General features: G+C 37.4%; 1 protein-coding gene across 10 annotated transcripts in view; it reads left to right on the plus strand.

Annotated features, from left to right (window-relative positions):
- The window catches only part of PKHD1 (PKHD1 ciliary IPT domain containing fibrocystin/polyductin), a 448,592-nt gene that overhangs the window by 204,368 nt on the left and 222,337 nt on the right, over positions 1 to 21,887 (plus strand). For all 10 annotated transcript variants that reach the window (XM_079147500.1, XM_079147498.1, XM_079147502.1 and 7 more), the window contains 2 exons: positions 6,481 to 6,616; positions 8,805 to 9,051. In XM_079147500.1, the coding sequence (XP_079003626.1) occupies positions 6,481 to 6,616; positions 8,805 to 9,051 (383 nt within the window). The remainder of the gene's footprint in view (positions 1 to 6,480; positions 6,617 to 8,804; positions 9,052 to 21,887) is intronic.

The raw sequence follows: 21,887 nt of genomic DNA on the forward strand, positions 1-21,887 counted from the left end.
GGAGTCAGAATGTATATGAGACAAAGTATACTTCCCAAGAGAGGAGTCCCAAGTTCTCCTTAAAGAAATGCAGATTACCAGTCATCTCTTTGGCTTTAGTCCTTTAGTGGATCTCCTATATTCTTGCTTCTAAAAGAGAAAGCTGCATACTAGCAATCACATTGTCAGAAAAATCATAGATGGAAGAGGACTCCAGCATTCTTGGGAACCATGGAAAGAACTTTATCTTCAGTTTGTTGTTGAATATGTTGTTTGTTTGAAATTTAAATGACAATTACTGATCTATGCTTCCACTGGAAATTATTTCATAGCTCTACATAGAAACAGTGTGATTTAAAACACCATTTTCTTACTGAGTTACATTTTTCTATATTCAGTTCACAGTTTTCCTTAGTTTGATCTCCTTTGAACCATCCTTTCTGGAGGCAGGTACCTAATGTTTCTTCCTTTCCTCCCACAGAATCACCACCTCAAGGGATGAGTCTTTTCAGACTGTAGTTTCCAAGAGAGAATGACTCTCAGATTTACATTTTCTATTGCTGGTAGATCAAAGGCCCTTGAACTTCCCAGAATAACCTTAGAGTAGATGCTAAAAACAAAACACCCATCAAATTGGATAACTGTCCTGGTAAATTAATGCTGCTGAGTATCTTAATTGATGTTAAATAGACATCATAATTAAAGGGAGAGTGACATAAATTAAGATATAAATTATGATAAAAGAGGGCTTATCATGAGATAATCACAAATAATCACATGCCTGGGGAACAACTCACTAGGCAAGTAGTGCAGCTGAGGGTTTTTTAGACTCTTTTAACAAGTGCAGGACAAGAGTCTTCTGATACAGTGTTAAACTGTTTTGTCCTAAAGAAATCTAGGTACTGGATAGTCATCCAATTTTTAAAGCTATGCAATTTCAGGGCTCAGTGTTACTAAAACATCTAGGTAGAACTTCTCAATTTATAGGTAAAGAAATGGGGCTTTGGGAAGTCAAAATACAACTCAAGATCCATGCCTAGTATTTCAGATCCAGGACCACTTTGATATCTTCCCAATCTCTGATCCAATTCTCTTGATTACATATGGAAAATGGCTTTGCCATGAACACATATTAGTGCCTACACCAATATTCTCTGAAGCATTTTCTAGGAGAGGCTAGCCCCAAGAGTGTGTCTGGGAAAGGAGATTCTTTAAAGGTTAATTATGTCTATACTATGCTGCTTTCCATATTGTCTGTTCCCCAAAATCTCAAATAAAACCTAATGTACAATATAAGGACTCTAGTTAATAAAATTGAATTGGCAATTTTTAATAATAAATTGATATTAGTTGATCTTATAAAAAATAATAACTATATGAGATAATGTAGTATTTGCTTCATTATAATAACCATTTTATAATCTGCATATATCCTATAACATTATGTGGTAAACCTTAAAGACACATAATAAACTTCATTTAAAAAAAGAAAAAGAAATACAGACTCTGAGAAATTCTTGGATTAAAACAAATAAAAAAATCCATTAATCATTAATTAACACATTTCTCAAATTTATTTTGGGAATTCCTTTATTACCAGGTATCAGCCATTTGAAGAGAGAGAGAGAAAGCACCTGACCTCTCTCTGGTTGTAGAACTATGATTTCAGCCTCTATCTCTCATGCCTGACATGCCTTTGGGAATTAAGATTTTCAGAGGATTTGGCCCTTCCACTTGTAGACCTCTCACCCACATTTAAGTTTTAGCATGTAATTATCAGGGATTCATGTCCTCAAATACTTATTAGTTTCTAGAAGAACATTTTATTATTTTATCATTGGAAGGGATTTATTTGGTACTCTTACACCCAATCTATATAGAGGTGGATAGAATCATTTTAATAGACATGAAAGAGATGCACTGTGGCATTGCTACACAGCTCAGCTGGTTGGGCAGTTTGTTGATACCCTCTGCCCTGGCATTCTAATTAGCATCCCCTTTCAGCCTCAGAAATACCCTGATTTGGATTTAAGCAATGGTCACCCTCCTTTTGAAGTTATCTTCAGGGTGATTGTCTTTCTGTTGCTATTATAATTAATATGAGCAGAAGATGGTACTTTTAAAAATATCTTATCAGGCAGATGCTGATGGGACTGCTTCTTTCTTCCTCCTTCTTCCCTGGAGGTTACTTTGCATTTTCAGTTGTGGATCTGTCTTCCTCAATTTAGACCTTTCATCTTTTTGTTTCTCTAAAGTCTGTTGTAGGGCCCCTTCTTGCTTGCTCTCCCTGGGAGAAATCTCATTTTCTCTTGTGGTTTCAATTACCATCCTCATGCTGATGTCTCTCATATATTTGCATTTTTTTTTCCTACCATCTTATTCTGTGCTTCCAGTTTGCAATCAGTTTTCTTTCTCTTTCCTACTTTTCTAACTTGATTTGTCTTGCATTGTATTGTATCTCTTTAATAGTTTCTCATTTGAAAATTATTTGTTCTGTTTTGATTATCTTTGCTCTTGGCCTTAACTTTTTAACATGCTTGCTTGTCTTAATGACGCCTAAATTAAAATAGCATGCATGAATGTTACCTGTGCATTTCAAGGACCTTCAACTGCTCAGCTTTGTTCTTTAGCCTTTCATCCTCTTTGTTACTTTTCCCTGGTACCTATTCTACTTTTTTAAAAATACATGTTTTGTGAACATGTAATATTTGTGGAGAAAATTGCATAAACCACAGGGAAGAAATCAGTGAATTTTTATAAAGCAAACCAACCATGTAAATACCACCCAGATGAAGAAATAGTCATTCTGGGTTCCTCTGAGGACCCTCCTGTCCCCCTCCAAACCCTACTCATAACTCTACAGTCCAAGGGAAGTGTTATTCAGACTCACATTGATATAGATTAACTTTTCCTTCTTTTAAATTTTGTGTCAATGGAATCATAGAGCATGTAACTCTATTCCACCTGGCCTCTTTGGCACAATAATATGTCTGTGAGATTTAACTATGTCTTTGTGTGTTGCAATAATTTATTATTCCAATCATTACATACTATTTCATTTTATGACTAAACCACAAGTTTTTAAAGATATGTTACTATTGATGGATATTTGATTTTTTTTAAATTTTGCTATCTTATTACAACATACTTCTACATGTCTTTTGGTGCTCATGTGCATACATTTCTGTGGAAAATAAGTAAAGTTGTAAAAGTGTCAGTTGTAGATTTCCCCTTCATCTATCTGGATAGTGCCAGATAGCCATCCTGATGGTTTGCACTTGCACCAACAGAACCCGAGAAGGTTTCCTCATGTCTTTGGAATCTCTCCTTACCATGCTCTGGGGATTTCCTCCATGTTTCTATAGTGTTGGAACTTTGGTTCCACCTCTTCCTTACTTCTTTCTAGTTTAATTCCTCATTTCATTAGAGCATGGCCTGTAGTAACTTTCCAGAGGAAAGGGAAGTTTGGAAGGTGAAAGTTTTGAGCCATCTATAGAAAACCCCTTATTGGTATTTTGTTGCTATAGAATATTAGATTAGAGTTAACTTTGCCTAAAATTTTTGAGGGCAAACACTGTTTCTTCTAGTTTCTAGCCTTGAGGATGATAATTTTAAGATGCTCAGTGTTTTAGTCAGCTTTTCCACTGCTGTGACTTAAAGACCCAACCAGAGCAATTGTACAGGAGGAAAGGTTTTTTAGATGTCTCGTGGTTTCAGAGGTCTCAGTCCATGGACAGCTGGTTGCATTTATTGGGACTCCAGGTGAGGCAGCACATCTTGGTGGAACAGTGTGGCGGAGGGAAGCTGCTCACATAAGGATGAGAGAGCAAAGAGAGAGACTCCCCTGGCCAGATACAAAATATATAACCCAAAGCCATGCCCCCAGGGACTCACCTCCTCCAGCCACACCCTACCCACCTTCAGTTACCCCTCAGTTAATCCCTATCAGGGGATTAATTCACTGATTAGATTACTCTCACAAGCCAATCATTTATCCTCTGAATATTCTTGCATTGTCTCACATGTGAGCTTTGGAGGGACACCTCACATCCAAACCATAACACTCAGATTCTGGGTATTTTATATGTAACCACTTATGTTTTTTCTCCTTGGGAGTTTTTGAAACCTTATCCTTGTTCCAGTGTTTTACATCAATACCATGTGCCTTGGTGTGGCTCTTTGTTCTATGTTAAGTACTGAGTGGAACTTTTCAGACTGGAAATTTTTACCCTTCCTTTTTAGGAAGTTTTGTTCAATTTTTTTCTTGATAATTATCTCCTGTATGTTTTTTTTTAACTTAAAATATTATTATTTGGATACTTGGATATATAGATTGCCTTCCTAATCTTATCCTGATTTTCCATCTTTTTGTCTCTTTGTCCTGCTTTTTAGGATATTTCCTTATTTTTTCTATTCAATTTCTCACTTCTGCTCTCCTACTTTCATTTTTTTTTTTTTTAAAGAATTCCTTTTGGGAATTTTTGTTTGTTTCACGGTTATACGTCTTTTTCTTAAGTTATTAACAATGGTGTTTAAATTTTCCTCTGCTCTCTATAGTAGTTTTGTCTCCATTTGGTGTTTGTTTTTCCTCAATGTTTATTTTTGTCAGTGTTTTTCACGTCGGAAGCTTTTATAAAAACTGTAGTGATTCTCAAACCTGTAACTCTTTTTAACAGTGGATGGAACAGCACGCAAGTACCTAACAACTTAACTGAATGGGGTTTGTTGAAGTTTTTTCATGGGAAAACTTAGAAGCAGTTTTTTTTTTTTTTTTTTTTTTTCACTTCAAACATTTTCTTTTTCATTTTAAACTTTTATTTAAGCAACGATAGACTTGAAAAACAAATCTAGAATTTATATTTGAAAGTCATGCATTTCTTCAAGGGTAGTTGAGCATATACTGAATCTGACATTTTGTGAAAGTATTTTTCTATATCGACTGTGACAAACCTAACGTTTTTGATGTACGAGTCTCAGAATTTTAAACACCTATAGATATAGGTGACCATGACCACCACAGTCAAGATGTAGCAAGTCAGTTACATCAATCTGAACTTTGTGGAGCACTGTCTTTGTAGCCACATCCTTTTCTCACATCTAACTCCTGGCAATCACTAATCTACTTCCTGTGACTGACTTTGCCTTTTCAAAAACTGTATGAATTGACATGACTCTCTGCCAAGTCACTGGTTTCTGCTGAGAAGTGGCAGCAGAGTGGAGGAATAGCAGCCTAGGCAGGTTGGAACTCAAGTGGCAAGCATGATGTATGCCTGCCTGTAGCCTGCCGTGCCCTCGAGGTGGTCCTGAGACGCTGTGAGCCAAGGCTCACTGGCCTGTCACTCTTCTGCGATCAAACCTGGGCACTATGTGACCGCCTGCTGCAGAAGCCTGGTCCATGTAGTAATGTAGCCCAGAACCTGCAAGGGCAGACTGTCCCATGACTTCAACCCCCTGCTACCTGGAGAAAATGAAAGTGGGCAGACCTGAAAGGAAGTCCAGATAGGAGAGTTGACCAATGGTTCCAAACGCTAATTTGCATAGATTTGAACAAATAGCATTGGTACTTCTTTCAAGCCCTAAAAAGCATAAGTTTGGACCAATAGCAGTTATCCAAGTACTACATAACCCCTAAACTTGCACCCTCAGAGACAGAAAACTTGATACCAGATTCCTTCTTGCAATGTAGGAGTTATGTTCCTGTTTCTGTTCATCAAAAAATCCCATGCCTACACTCAGTCATCCTTGTCTAGGAATTTCATTGTTGAGTTCAAAAGACAGAGACATGGACCCAGAAGGAAGAAAACTTGACCCTGAGCTCTAGGGCTCTGCTTCCACACTGGCATTTGAGTTGTTCTTCAGTTTGGGTGGTTACAAGTAGAATCATCCATTTATGTAAGGATTTTATATCAATGCTAGTTTTCATTTCTCTAAGGTAAACACCTAGGAGTGAAATTGTTGGGTCTTATAAGAATGTGTGTAACTTTATAAGAAACTGCCAAACTGTTTTTCCACAGAAGCTGTCCCATTTTACATTCGGCCAGTAATGGATGCATTTTAGTTGTTCCTGGTCATTGGCACCCATTTTTAGTCGGTCATTCTAATGAGTGTGTAGTGTATTTTATTTTGATCTTAATTTGCATTTCCATAATGAATATTATGGAAAACTTTTTTTCATGTGCTTATATTGCCACTTTATTTAGGAAAGTGTCTTTTAAATTAATTGATTAGTTGATTGATTAATTGATTAATTAATTGGTTTTTAATAAGTTTTCCATTTTCTTACTATTGAATTATGCAGGTTCTTTTTATCATCTGGATCCAAGTCCTCTGTCTTATGTGTGATTTACAAGTATTTTTTCCCAGAATGTAGTTTGCCTTTTATTCTTTTAGTTATTTTTATTTACACATTATTACTATAATTCATAATTCATGTGACTTTTTCTTTCTTTGCTTTTGTTTTTTTTCTTTTCTTAAAAAAAAAAAAAAAAAAAAAAACCACAGGGAAGTCTTTGTATGTCAGCTGGGATTAAAACTCCCAAAAGATGGGAATTGCTGGTTTCCAACACATCCTTTGTTAATTTTGATCTCATCAACTGTGTGGCCATCAGAACCTGTTCAGGCTGTTCCCAAGGACAGGGTAAGTTTGAAAAGACAGGACACATGATAAATATGGCCAGCATTCAAGTAAATATGATAAATAGTGGCAAAGCCTTTGTAGGTCATATTTCTTTCAGTTCCAAGATTACATCAGTAGAAACTGTTGCTCAAGTTTCTTAAAAGAACTCCTGAAGGAAGCCCAGTATTCCCATGTGGTTTCTGTCGTTCCCCAACCTCTTCCTGTTATGATGTGCACCAGATTCTATCAGTTTGTTGCTGTATCTCAACTGAATGCTAAGCTTCATAAAGATTCACTTGCTTAATATTTTATTACTAGTACATAGTGGATAGCCTGGTACCTCGTGCATAGTGTATAGTTCATTGATAACATGAATGAATGAACACATGGGCATAAACTACCTGCATACAACCACTCCTGAAGGAGCCAGTTCAAGTGCTTGATGTATACACAAAGAGAGCCATAGGCATTCTTGCTTACTTGCTATCCACATCTCAGAGGTGGTAAGAAATACCTTGGAGGACTCATGAGTGGAAGGAGGTAGAGAGCAATCTAGTTTATCTGATCATTATAAATAGCCAAATGAAGTAATTCGAGTAAATATGCTCTTGTGGTTTAAATCACCAATTTAGATAATTGTTTGTTTTTTTTTTAATTAAATGAATAATCAGCAAGTCTCTACTTGACTTTTTTTTTTTTTCCTACATAGGCAGAACCAAAAATTGTTCTTATTTGAGAGGCATCTGAGTTTAAAATTATAAAAATAAATTGTATAAATAAAAAATGCCTTATGGCAAATACTTTAAATCATAATTCTACAGTTCTTTAGTAACTTTAGTGTTTCATATCATTCATAAGATACTGAAACAAATAACATTTTCCATCATTGTACAGAGAGTGATAAATACAATATTAGAGAAACAACACAGTCAGCGAAGGAGCCCAGGGAGAGGTAAGGTAGTGACTTTTGAGTAGGGTTTTGAAAGTGACTTTTGAGTCACTTGGAAGTGACTTTTGAGTAGGGTTTTGAAAGGTAAATAAAAGTTTGCAAGGGGAAGTAGGCAGGAGGAAATGCCTAGGTATTAAAATTAGCATATGCAAAAATAGAGATTCTCAAGACAAGTGTGTGCTTGGGGAATCAAAAAACTCCAACATGACTAAAGTGTCATGTGGTTGTGGTACTAGGTGAACTACAGAGATTCAAGAGGTAGAATTGTGGAGTCTTTCCGGCATAGCTGAATTCACTGCATGTACTCTACTCATATGCAGAATGGAAATATTAGTCTCTATTTGTATCTTATTTTTATTTCCTTTTTAAAATATCTTATAATGTGTATGTTATAGTACAGCACCATATGTACTGGAAAGTGTATACTCAAATACTCAATTTTTCTTTTTAGGTGATAGGGATGTGTGAATGAAACGATCGCTGCTTCTTCCTGGGCAACTGGGCTGGCAGTACCAAAGAATCACATGGTGGTGATATTAGGGAAAGCACTAAAAAGTGTAGCCCTGCAGCTGATACTTTGAAAGTGTGTTACTATTTACCCAAATGACTAATTGAATGTTGCTTTTGATGGTAAATGTTTAAAGTACAAACTTCACAGTTAAAAGTATTGCTGATAGTGTCAGAGTCACCGGAGAGGAACAGAAGCTGAAAGATTAAAAGACTGGAGTATTGCATCTTTAGTATTTAGTATTTGATAAACTAATGTTCTCTGTCTCTATTTCCCATTATACCAGAGTTTCGCACTCTTGGTATTATTGGTATTTTGGGACAGATAGGTTTTTTTTCCTTTGGAGAATCTTGTACATTACAGGAAGTTTTGCAAGTATTCCTGGGTTCTACTCACTAATTGCTAGTAGCACTGCCAACCCTCCAGTTGTGATGGTCAAAAACAGTTCCAAATGGTGCCAACTGTGCCCTGGTGAGAAAAACCACCCTGGTAGTGAACCATTGCCCTAAAGTACAGGCAGCATGATAGCTGGGTCAGTGCTGTTCTTGTTCCCCCAGTATCTCAAGCACACATAGCCTGTCATTCAGTGAACACTCATGGTATTTTTTTTCTTGAATGAACAAGTGGTGAATTATAAAACTGTATAAGTATTCAGCTTAAAACATTGAGATGAAACCTGGTGAATTTAGTTGTCATTTGTGATAATTGTCTCATGCCATTATGTAACAGTATTTCTGTCTTTTAATTTGCAGGTGGATTTACTGTGAGGACCAACCAGTTGAAGTTTACAAACTCTTCAAACTTAGTAGCATTTCCATTTCCTCATGCAGCAGTTTTGGAAGACATGGATGGTTCTCTGTCAGGGAGAAATAGAAGTCACATTCTTGCTTCTATGGAAACTCTTTCCACTTCTTGTTTGGTCAGTGCAAGGTTCAGTCAGATTGTCCCTGGCAGTGTCTGTGGGGAAGGTGTTCTGTTTCACCGCATGTCCATTGGTTTGTAAGTAGAATTAAATATACATTTTAGCTTTCCAGTGAGCATGTGTATGTCATTTGGGTTTTTGAGGTTCGTATAAGGAAATGGTTTTCTGACTATTTGAAGCATTTAGTTCTATAAAAGTGAAATAGGAATAACTGTGATACCTTCGCCCATGAGTTTCTGGCAGTTTTAGCCTGATTTAAATGGCAACCATCAATATCTTTGGGCAAGATCTCATACCCATGACTTCTTGTCAACATTTTGAGATAATAACTTCTTCTTTAAAAGATCTGCAACTGACGGAGAATCTGAAATATATTCAAATTAAAAGTATTATTAAGAATATTCCAATAATGTCCATTCTCATTTATATACATGCACTCTCTCCAAGCTCTCTTTAAGTATTCACTGTGCTCCAGGGAAGCATGGCTGATGCCTCCTATTACTTGCAAAGTTGCTTCCAGTTCATTTTCCTTGTTAATTTCATGAACTATTGGATTCGTACAATACCTTTCCTATTAATATTGAAGCAAGGACTCCTTGGTTATACTACTCAAAGTACCATTAAGTCAGCAGCTGGGCTGTTTATAATGCATAATAGGATTGCTTCTGCCCTCTTTAATTTCCAGGTAATGATTGCTGAGTGTCTAGGGTTCTCTCTTTTACCTATTTCAAATGCATTGTATATATTTAGCCACACTTATTTCCTTCCTTTATTTTAAGTGTCCTGACTCCATGAATATTAAGTCAAGTAATTCAGTCAGACCACATTGGCATCTTATTTGAATAGGTAAGCTCCAGAGAGTGAGAATAATTGTGGTCAGGATTGCACTAACTCTGCATTTTGAATACATATGGAATCAGTATCTTGTCATTCTGTTTTGGAAGTCTCAGTAATATACTGATAACATTGGAAAGTCACTTTTGCTTTCCATACTCTTCATTATTCTACCTAACATCAATAGGCTCATTTCCAGTGAATTATATGACAGTAATGGGGGGATATAGTTTTTAAAATAATTTATTTATTGGTGCATATTAATTATACAGAATAGTGGGTTTTTGTGTTATAGTCATACATGCACATAACAGTACCTCCCCCACCCGCTCCCCTTCCTCTACTCTGAAGGTTTCCTCTCTACTTTCATGAGAACTCTTTCTTTTTCACGTTTTGTTTTTCGAAAGGATATATTTTTATTTCTGCTCTTGATTGTGTAGAGCATGACTTTTTTTTCCCCCCCTTAGGGCTAGGTTAATTTTTATTGTTATTAGAGTTTTTACCAAAGATGACTTTAATGCGTGTCTGAAATTTATGAAAGTTAGTGATTAATTTCCTGTATTTTTTTTTAATGAGGAAAATAAAATAGATTTTGGTAGTCAAGAGGAACATTTTATGCTAGCATGATATTTATTTCTACGTATTCACGACAATCCCCTTTATGCTTTACTTTGGGAACTTCTTAGGTTCTCTCTTGAAGTAGCACTTGTCAATATGCTAAGGTTCTGCAGACCCCTAACCTTGTCTGAGAATCTGCTAATTGAGATTTTCAGGGCAGGAAACCTAGGTCCTTGTCTTGGCAACAGGTCACACTGTCACCACTCAAGGATCAACCAGGTCAGGAATCAGGTGAAAAATTCATCCTGGTTTTCTTGGAATTTCCTGTTTTAAAATAGAAAAATTCCATGTCCTGGGAGCCTCTTTAGTACCATGAAAACCAGGATGACTGGTCACCCTCTATGCACAATGCTTCTATTTAAAAATTTCAGGTTGACCCACAGGTCTATGGACAAATACCCAACAATCTCAAATTAGCCGTAGGGCAGTCTCGGTGTGCTTGATTGTCAATCTCGGCCCTTGTGTCCTCACCTCTAGGGAAAGGCACCTGGATTGGATGAGCTTGCAGGCCTTGCTTAAATTGTATTCCAGAGGCTCACCAGCATCACCATCTCCAGGGTGCCCCTCAGAAATTCAGAATCTCAGACTAGACTTTGTACATTCTGAATCAGAGTGCCCAGGTGATTTATACCACAAGTTTGGGTAGCACTGCTCTAAGGTCCTTCTAATTTTATCCTTCTATGATTCTATCCCTAGCTATTTGTGCTCAGTGGCTTGATCTTTGTCCCAGAGCATTATAACCTCATTAGGAACATGTCAGAGCTAATGAGCAATTTGAATTCAGTGTAGATACAAACTTTGCTGCATTTCATGGAGAAAGGATTAATTTGTTGTGCTATTTGCCCTGGGGCAAGCACCCTAAGAGTTGATTTACAAAGCTCTCACAGTCATGATCTTTTGGGGTTGCATGTTGATGGAGATCTGATATGGCACAAGTGCCCTGCTGTCTTCACTTTTAACTCTTAACCCCCTCCCTCAGCCAGAGGGCAAAAGCGAGGCCTTACATGGCTGCATAAACAAGGTGCTGCCTCCCCTAAGTGCTTGGAGTGTGATTTCTTCCTTGTTCCATCTCCTCTCTGGTCTGTTTTACTATAACTTCTTTGACTTTAGTGACCTTCTGTTTTCCTGTCCCTCACTGCCTTGTTTTAATCTGATGAGTGCCCACCTTTGTGATATTTTCCATTTTATAGATTCCCATGACTCAACACTAAGCAGCTGAGTTAACAGAAGCATATAAATATTTGAAGTTGGCCATAATATTTAATATTTGGGTGAAGAATAAACTGCTCCCCTGTACAAGGCAGAGACAAGTTTATGTTTTGTTAAAGTGACAACATGCTTGATCTGCATGCTTGCCACTTAGGTTGGTCTCTCTCTACCTGTTCTAAGAACATGTTTTTGTTTTCAGTATTCTGGGTCATGTTCCTTCTCTGGCTTCTGTTCCTACCAGTCTCCCTCTGTGAACTTCATTCTTCCTGAAGAGGCAACTGCCAGGACCTTATTTCAAAAAAGGATGTCAGTGAACATTTTTGTCCAGAGCTCCCCTAGGGTGACATGCCTTACATAGTTCTTGGGTTCATCAATCCCAAAATTTAGATAAATGATTTATTCTGCATAAAAATAGTTGCACAGAATGAGGATAATATTATTGATAGCTTTTTATGTGCTGTTTCTAGATGTCCTTTGTAAGTTCCTGTCTCTGTTAAATGCTGGTTTTCTTTAGGGTCCTGTGAGCTTTTGTTTTCTCTCAGCCGTATACCCATCCCAGCCAGTCTTGGTTATTTTCACAACCTCAGTTAAGATCCACTGATAATTACCAATTATTTCCTCCAATCCAATTAGAGTACACTCTGGACCCATTTTTCTGCTACCCTTAGAGTCTGCACTGTCCAGTATTATTGCCACTAGAAATGTACAGCTGCTGAGCATCTGATATATGGCTAGTCTGAATTGAGGTGTGCTGTAAGGGAAGTTAAACATCAAATTCTTGAACCTTAGTATGAAAAAAAAATAAAATATTTCAGTAATTTGCTCATATTGGTTATACTGAAATGATATTTTGGATATATTAGGTTAATATGTTACTAAAAGTAATTTCACTGCTTCTTTTTACTTTGTAAATGCAGCTAGTACCTCTGACTTGTTCATTATTGCTTTTATGGGTTTCTTGAATCCCCACTGAATAGCCATACTTTGAGTATTTGCACTAGTATACTTAATAGTCATTTCAAACTCAGTTTCCAACTTGGAATTTATGATCTTATACCATAGATCTGTTGTCTCTCCTTGGGTGTTTAGAATCCCACTGAGATAAATACTTATTTAAACCAGAAACATGGAATCACCCTCAACTCATCTTCTTACCTAATTTCTCACATTAATCATCTATCAGGTCCATTTTATTTAAAAAATAAAATCCCTCCTGAGTATTTCTGCTTCTCTCCTTTACAAATTGGCTCTTTAGTCCAGGCTACCATTACTTCTCACCTGTTCATTCCCTTGCTTGAAACTCTAGTACCTCCCAAGGAAAGTCACCATTTTCAGTGTCTCCTGGGCCTTTTATGACCTGCTTCCTGCTATGGTTCCAGTATCATCTCTCAAGACTCTGTTTATGTTCCCTTCATTCTTCAGCTGCTTTCAACTTCTTTGCCCCTTTCAATTTATAAGGTTCATCTTCTGTGAATTCAGCATGGACGGTGTTTTCTCTGGAAAGTTTCCTTGAGCATCCTGTGTAGATTTTGGTCTCCCTGCTGTGTGTTAGCTCTTGAGATTTTCTCTGATCAATACTCATAGCCCCTACATATATTTGCAAGTTGGCTGTCTTTCCTTGTAGATGGTAAAGAATGTTTATTTATTTGTCTTATGATGCCAATACCATGTTGAACACACAGTGGTTTGAAATTAATTTTACATAAATTAATATTAATAAAAAATTGGAAACTCCTCAGAATCTTCCTCTGGTGTCATTATTGCTCAGTTGTCTCTTAGAACATGTTCACAAGGTGTCCCTGACATTTAACTTTGCTTCAGAAGACCCAGGGATTAAAGTGCTATTCTTGGTCTTTATTTCTAAAATTCCTAGACGCATCTAACACTTAGTGCCCTTTCCTAATGTTCTCTAGACTTTTGCTTTCCTAAGTTATCAGTTGAGGAGAGGATTTATTTTAGCCAACTCCTTCTGTAGGGGAACTTCACCCACTGCCTCTTAATAAGCAGTTTGCCTACATTTGTAATTGTTTTCTTGCACTGGTAGTATCAGTACAGGGAATTGTAACAGGGGAGAATGAGAACTCAACACTCACAATTATCATCTAGAGTTCTAGAGACCTCTTTAGCTTTTTCAGTTTTCATAGACTTATTCAGAAATCAATAAATCAGACCTTGATTCTGTCTTCCAGTTTTTGACTGGATTGAGTGTAATGGAAATCAGAAGTTTGCAAAAAAGTTGACCAACCAATCCTTCTGAGTTTTTGTGGACTGAGAATTAAATATGGTCAGGACATAGGCATTTATTTGAAATTATTCTTCAAAAGCTAAGGAATGGAGATGTAATTAGGAATTATCTGCAGGTATAAATCACAGCTCCACTTATTTCTATGTGTATTTCTTTGGACAAGTGCCTTCACCTGTTTCTGCTTCTAATCTCATATCAGTAAAATGGGCATAATAGCATGTATCTCACAAGGGTCATTGTCTGTTAGATAGTAGGTGCTCAATAAAAGTGACCTCTAAAAAAATCTCTATTTCACATTTGTTACATATAGAGGAACACATAGGTAAATTACTACTTGAATAAAATACTGTAGATATTTATGTTTCTGAGAAACAAATGCCTGGCAAGGAAATTAAATTTGCTCAAATGTAACTTAATCCAGTTCTTGCAAATAAGCAAATCATTTCCAATAATCACATGGCATTATGCCAGTTGAGCAAAACCTCTCAGGTATTCATAAAATCCAGCGTCATGTAGTACTTAGTCTTTAATTCTTTGCACCCTAGTGCCTTCTGTTTCTTTCTTCCTATTTCTGGAAAAGAAAAGGTTAATGTTCTTGTTGATCACCTTGATTCTTAGATCTTGCTTAATATCCTCTCCTGTAGTGCTTGCGTTCAGTTTTTACCTATGCAACTGCACTTAATGTGTCAGTGTTCAAAGTATGAGGCACCCCCTGCCTCTGTGAATGCAAAAGTAAAGAAGAGTTCAAATGGAAATTTTGGCCTAGCTTTTCGTCTAATAATCACCTAACTCTCCTTCCTAGGGATAAATAGGCATAGCATCACTAATGGTATCTTTTTGGTCCTTGAAAAACAAAAACAAAAAAGGAAAAAATCCTGTAAGATAGGGAAATTTCAAGATGTATTATCCTCCAGTGGAGGTTACAGAAGTAAAATAGAAAGTAATCTAAAAATTGTAAAAAACCCAAACTGTGCTATACCAATAAAGTAGATTAATAAGTTTCATGAATAATAAAAGAATACAGTGTATGCTAGCAAATGTTTAACAACTGGCTCTCCAGAAAAAAAAAAGACCTGGTTTGTAGTATTTACATAATTCTACACTGAATATATTCTCATTTACTTTATTTGGAGCTGCAACATTACACTGACAAATGGGGTTGGGAAGAGAAGCTAAGAATAGATTCTCATGAGCTGATGGCAACCAGTTCTACCCCAGCATCAGGTGTGTGTATATTATATATATATATATATATATATATGCATGTATTTTATATACATATAATATATGCATATAGATAGATAGATAGATATATGAGGAATGGAAGAATGGAAGACAGGTGTATTAGTATAACTTCCTACCTGTTGCATATAGTTGTTTTCCAGTATCCCTGAGAAGGACTTGTCTACCTTCTGGTCACATAGCTGTGGTCATGGTATTCTGCACTGAGGAAGTCTTTCCAGCTAGACACAGCAGACAAGACAAGAGATGCCATCCTGTATGAAGGATCATCTAAAGTAGGATGATGGGATTCTCTTTGCTTTTCTTCATGGTTTAACATAGTATGAACAATAAGTAGTGTACAAATATGATGGCAGATAATTCAGTTGTAAATAGATACTACCTTAGAGTTGTGCCAGGTTGGTTCTTGGGGTCCTCTACAATCAATTATTGCTGTAGCCAACTCTCAACAAAAATAGAAGAATACATTTAAAAAGTCATGGAAGATGAATGGGTGGGTGTACCCACCAGCAGCACAAGAATTATTAAGTCATATGACTTGACTTTCTGGATACTAGTTCTATTTTTTCTGATAACTTAAGAATTTTTTAAAATTTTGGGAAAAGGACCTAATGTTGTGTTTTTTTCTTTTCTTTTCTTTTCTTTTCTTTTCTTTTCTTTTCTTTTCTTTTCTTTAGGTTTGTTACCTTACTCAGAAGGAAGGATACTTAGATGTTTCTGAGTCAGTCAGTTTATGTGGAGAAAAATCCTTACTGATAGGCATGAAACATTACTGAATAGTGGTAAGACAGCAGATAAGATAATAACAGGGACTAAGCTTAGTGTATTTTTAAAGGCTGCTCATACAAAGCCCATCAATAAAAACTTGTTGACTATGCTCATATTTTCAATTTTTGTCCTTTTTGTATAGTAAAGACAAGAGAAACAGCAGTAAACACAAATATCCAGAAGTTGCTTGCAGCACCATTTGAGGCTAGCTATTATGATGTGTATAGCTTAGGAGATGTGTAATTATAAAGAGTTTATTTCACAATTGTTCTGAATCAAGAACATTTAGAGCTCAATGCAGTGTTTTTGTAATACACAGAGCTATGGACCCTCAGGAAAAGTAAGCTAATGGTAAACACAAACCAGGGAGTTAATATTACTTCTCATTGGTATTGTTGATTGCTTAACAAATCCTTTGTGGGCAGTATACATTCAACAGTTCTGCACAGCACATGGGCACTAAATTATGTAACTGTTTAAGTAACTCGTATGGTAAATTGGTACTTTGGGAAGTTTTATCAAGAGATAGAGTCATATTTCTAACAGAACATTTATCCCTTAATTAAAAGGAGATTTTTTTCTTTAAAAAAATTAAAGAACCCCATGGAAAAGAAAAGCATGTTAGGCTTACAGTCCTTTTGTCTTTTCAATTGTATACAGGAGCTGATGCTTATGCAGAAGTAAGGGTTAACATTTAAAATGGACTGGTTGCCTCCTGATTTCTTGCACATAAAGCCATGAGAAGTTCAGGGAGAGACTTCTTTGCCTAGTAATGAAGCTCTCTGCTGCTAATGGCCCATGCAGACTCCCTTGGCTCCTCCAAATTAGAAATACTTTTGTGCTCCTTTGCTTCATTAACAGTAAAGAGAGGGAGATTGGTGGCTATTTAGGGCACAGGGAAATTGGTGGCTATTTAGGGCAAGTGAAAATTGTAGTAATTATGGTTGGTAAATTCTCTTCATGGTGTTCTTTGACTCTTGATGTTCTTTTGGTGCTCTTCAGAAGAGCCCACTACTGTCATTGCTGGCATTTGGCCTAGAAGGATAAGAGCTGATGTGACTTTTAATAGTTGGCCCCTGGTAACGGTCAATGTGAGGCATCTTGTTTACCAGGAGATGGGTATTTTACATTTTGATCTACTCTTTGGAGTGTGCCATATGATCATATCACCAGCTGTGATGGAGGGATGTTTGCTAATCTCTGATCAAAACTGGTGCTGCTCGATTGCCTGTGAATTTGTCTCCTGAATAAACCTTGGTTGAAGATAGATGGTGGTGGTTTGATAAGATCAGGACTTTGAGAGAATGTGTCTGGTGTGAGGAGGGAAGAGGAAAGTGTAACTTAGGATCACAGTGTGCTGTGGTGCCTCTCTGGTTGACCAAGGGGCCAGCATCATGTTATTGGTGCTGATTGGAAGGAGCAGAACCTCAAAAGGAATGTATAAAGGCCCAAAGACAAGTAGAACTTAAATGCTGTGATTTAATTGTTTGATAGTAATTAACTAAATGCTATCATTGAATGGTTTGACAATATTAAAAGAGGAGGACACGTTCATAAGGGCCTTTAGAAACCGGAGTCTTGAAATGCTTCTTTCAAAAACTGAAATACCAATTTATAAAAAATGAATCAGAAGAAGTAATACCTAAAAAATTGATTAGTGAGAATGGTGCTGGTAAAAATTTGAGAAATAATTATGTCCAGCTAAGGTGACCAGGTAGGGAGATTCTTGGGGCCACAATACAGGCATTTCTGAAAGTATCTACTTAATTGATGGTATTGATATATATTGAAGTAACAGTTTCCTAACTATCAAGGAGGTGTGGGGGATTGCTAAGCACAGAATGGTAAAATGTAGCCTATCGAGGTAGGAGGAATTGAATGGCAACAGATGGCTATATTTGAACTTCTTTTGTAGATAGTTAAAATAGAACTATTTTTTAGTGTCCCAAACCTGAGTACTGGGCTGTGACCGTCATGTCCATGGGGCTTTACCACCTGCCCCAGCACCTTCTGTACCAACCATCTTTGCAGGCTATGATTAGTCATGCAACCACCTAGTCTGACTGACCAGCAGCACAGTTGGCAGCAGTGCAGGCTCTGGAAGCTCAGGTTCCCAGTTCTCGGTTTCCCATTCCACCAGCTTTCAGTGTTTCTGGGGCCCAGGAACATGGTTGTGGGATTGGCTGGGAATTGCATGGGAATGGGCAGAATCCAGAGTGTGAAGATCATATAAGACCGAATGACCAACTGTCCTCCATTAGGAGCCTGAAGACTAATAATTGGAGCTAAAAACCCGAATTCAGAATTCAGGAATACCTGAAAGGAGGGGGCCTTAGATCAGAAACTGGGGACATTACTTCAAGACCATGAAGGAGACGAGGATTCAGATCTCTGCAGGCTCACTGGACAATGCCCAAATTGTTGTGCCGATTGACAATGCTTATCTTGCTGATGATGGCTTTATGACCAAGAGTGAATTGGAGCAAATTATATGCCTGTCTGTGAAGAGTGACACCCTTGGGTTTCCCAAGTTCACTGACAACATCAATATCACTTAACTGCCACTGGAGATAAAAGTTGATGTTCTTGAGAAGGAGCTGCCGATTATGAAGAAGAACAAGGAAGAAGTGAAAGATCTACAAGTCTAGTATGGGTTGACAGAGGAGGTGAATATCCCCAAATCTCAGGACCTAAGCAAGATTGTGGTGGACATCTGAACCCCCATGATTTGCTGGCTCAGAAGAACTGAGAAGAGTGAAACAAATACTGGTTCCAGCAGAATGAGGAGAGTGGTAATCCCTAGAGATCAGAGTTCCTGGGATGAAGTTCACAGAACTGAGAAGCATAGCCCAGTCCTTGGAGATTAACCGTAACTCAGTGTGATATCCAAAATTCAGCTTGGAAAATAGCCTGAGGGATGTGGAAGCCAGTTACACTATGCAGAGGGAGTAACTTAACAGGTCCTGCTACATCTGAAGTGCGATCGGACAAAGTCTAGGGGTACAAGGCCCTACTGAACATCAAGGTCAAGCTGGAGGCCAAGATTGCCACCTACCATCACTTTCTGGGATACAGGGAGGACTTCCATCTCAATGATACCTGGTTGAAACAACTCCTTGAAAACCATCCAAAAGATAGCACTTCACAGGATTGCACATGACAAAATGGTCTATGAGACTGTGACACCAAAGTACTCAGGCATTGAGGCAATAGAAGCAGGGTTCCCTTTGGGTAGCAGCAGAGCAATAAAAGCTCAGAGGTCATTGGACATATGAAATTATTTTCCAAAGTGGTTTAATTGTGAGCATTTGATTAGGATAGAATAAATATGAGTTATTAAGGAAATCATAGCATTTTCCTAAACCAGGACTAACTAAACTAGTGCGTATCATATGATTTGTCCATGACCCAAAGAGGTTTTCTGACCACTAAATATAATGTTTAAGTCCTCATGACAAAATTCTGTAGATATGGGGTTGACTATATATAAATTAAGATTAATTGCTTATCTCCTTTGATGAATAAGTTCACTAGGAATTTTCTGACACCCATGCAGTTGGCTGGCTGGACTTCTCTATTGGGGAGAAATGTCACTTAGTAGCCAATTGAATGTCCAGGTACACTTCACACTTATTTCTTCATTTAACAAATACTTATTGAACTTCCATGTGAAAGATGGTTTTATTTATTACTGAAATTAATTGGAAATTCTGACTTATTGATTAGTTTCTCCTGAATTTAGGTCTTATAATTCTTTATTGGGAGTCCATACATCTCTGTGGAAGCCAAAAGGATACACTTTCATAACCTGAAACACTTGGACTCATTCTCAGGATGATGGGGAATCCCATCCCATCCTAAGTATTGACCTTGGTACCTAGTGCCGCCAACTTGTCTACCTCTTTGATTTCTTTGTTCTTACTATCTCTTCCTATAACATTTGTTTGTATTTATTTTCAAAAATTCTATTTTTATTTAATAAATATATTCACTGGGTAAATCCTGGGACTGAAGGTTTCATTTCAGGAGAAGAGATAGCCAGGGTGATTGAGGACAAATAGCTAGAAAATACAAGAAACACAATTTAGTATTCTAAATGTTTTCTAAACTTTACAATTTAGAAATAAGTTCTATAAATGGGATGGCTTTCTGTTGGAGGATGTGAACATCCCAGAACTGGAAGCAGGGACAGTGTAAAGTGCCATGGAGGCAAGGCATGCAATGAGCTGGAAGTTAGACCAGATGCCCTACGTGTCCATCCTGGGCTAAGACTATGAGCTAAGGATTGTTCAGTTGTTCCACTTTAAATGCTAATGAAAAAGGAGGATATGAGTTCTCACCCAAAGAGAAGAAGAAATTATGCCCTCCCGCAAGATTTCTAAAGGTACCCTTAGTGCTGCATAGAAAATTTTTTATTTCCAAATTGTTCCCACCAGTAGTTTTTTTTATTTTATTAACCAATGAAACAAACACATTTACTCTCACCAGCTGTAAATGTGTGTGTGTGTGTGTATCTCAGTTGCCATCAAGTGCTACATTGCCAGGGCCAGTACTGTGTAACATGAAAGTTTTGGGGAATGTTCTAAATGACCAAATATCATGGACAGACTTCTAGACATACAAGTAAATTGTGAAGAATGGCAAATCATAGCCGAGCTCTGAGGAGCACACCTCTAATCCCAGCAGCTCAGGAGGCTGAGGCAGGAGGATTGCAAGTTCAAAGCCAATCTTAGCAAAAGCAAGGCACTAAGCAACTCAGTGGGACCCTGTCTCTAAATAAAATACAAAATAGGGCTGGGGATTTGGCTCAATGGCCAAGTGCCCCTGAGTTCAACCTCCAGTACCACCCCCACCAATAAAAAAGAATGGCAAACCTTCAAGTGAGTTGCAGGTAGGTGTTGTTGGCCATGGGGATGGATGAGTGCTTTATGTAGGTGTTCTTTTAAAGTTTCACTGTACTTATATGAAGTTTATGTGCACTATCCTTGTCTCCATTTGAAAAGAAAGGAAACCAAAACTTAAACAGAGTTAGTCATTTGCCCAAGTTCATATACACTTCTTTGTGTAAAACTACCTTTCTAACATATCTATAGGACTCCAACTTGCTAAAGCGTTTAACATTAATAAATTCCCCTTTTTAGCTGGATGTGGTAGAACACCCCTACCCAGGAGGCTTAGGCAGAAGTGCTTGCCTAAGAATTCAAGGGCAACTTGGACCAAAGCAAGATCCCTCCTTCCAAAACAAAGTTCCCTTTTCATAATATGTCACTGTATTATAAATTGGCTTTATACCTCCACATGTCCCACTTCTCTGTGAAAACCCAACATCTTCCTTCTCATTTTCCTCTACTTTGAGAATTTATTATCTGCCTGTAGCAAAATGCCACAAAGATTCACTGAAAACTAAGCCAAAGGGGAAAAGAGTCATAACATGTATTGATTTTTTTTTGTTTTTACTTTTGTTTTATTTTTTAGGTCCACTTTGACTCACTTTTAGAGACTTAGCATGTGACTAAATCTATTTATGTTCTAATAAAGTCTTAAAAATCACTTTCTGAAATGGACTGAGTAGAACAACATGGGGGATGTTGGATCATAAATTTCTAGTTCTGTCTTATGCCATTTACATATTTCTGCAATACTCTGCATCAGTTCCCCCATTTACTAAAATACAGTTCTTGAAACCCTTTACATAAATTAGAATGGCACTGTTTGCTTTTAGAAGATCTTGTCATGTGTTCTTCATTCATGATTTGGATGTCAGGTTCTGTGGGACCCAAGGCTGCACAGCAGGTACAAAAGGCAGAAGAAACCTCTTTACCTTAAGGATTGTGTAATCTATATTTTGAAAAAGCAAACTCAAGAACATAGAAGTGGTGTCCCAGCAGTGAGCACTGAACGTTAGGCCAGCCCACGTAACAGGCACCAGATTACCTCTTCCTTCTAGGGAAGGCTACTGAAGGCTACTTGCTGGCCAGTTGGAGAGGGCATCTAAGA

The sequence above is a fragment of the Sciurus vulgaris genome (assembly GCF_902686455.1).
Source record: "Sciurus vulgaris genome assembly, chromosome: 7".
NCBI lineage: Eukaryota > Metazoa > Chordata > Mammalia > Rodentia > Sciuridae > Sciurus > Sciurus vulgaris.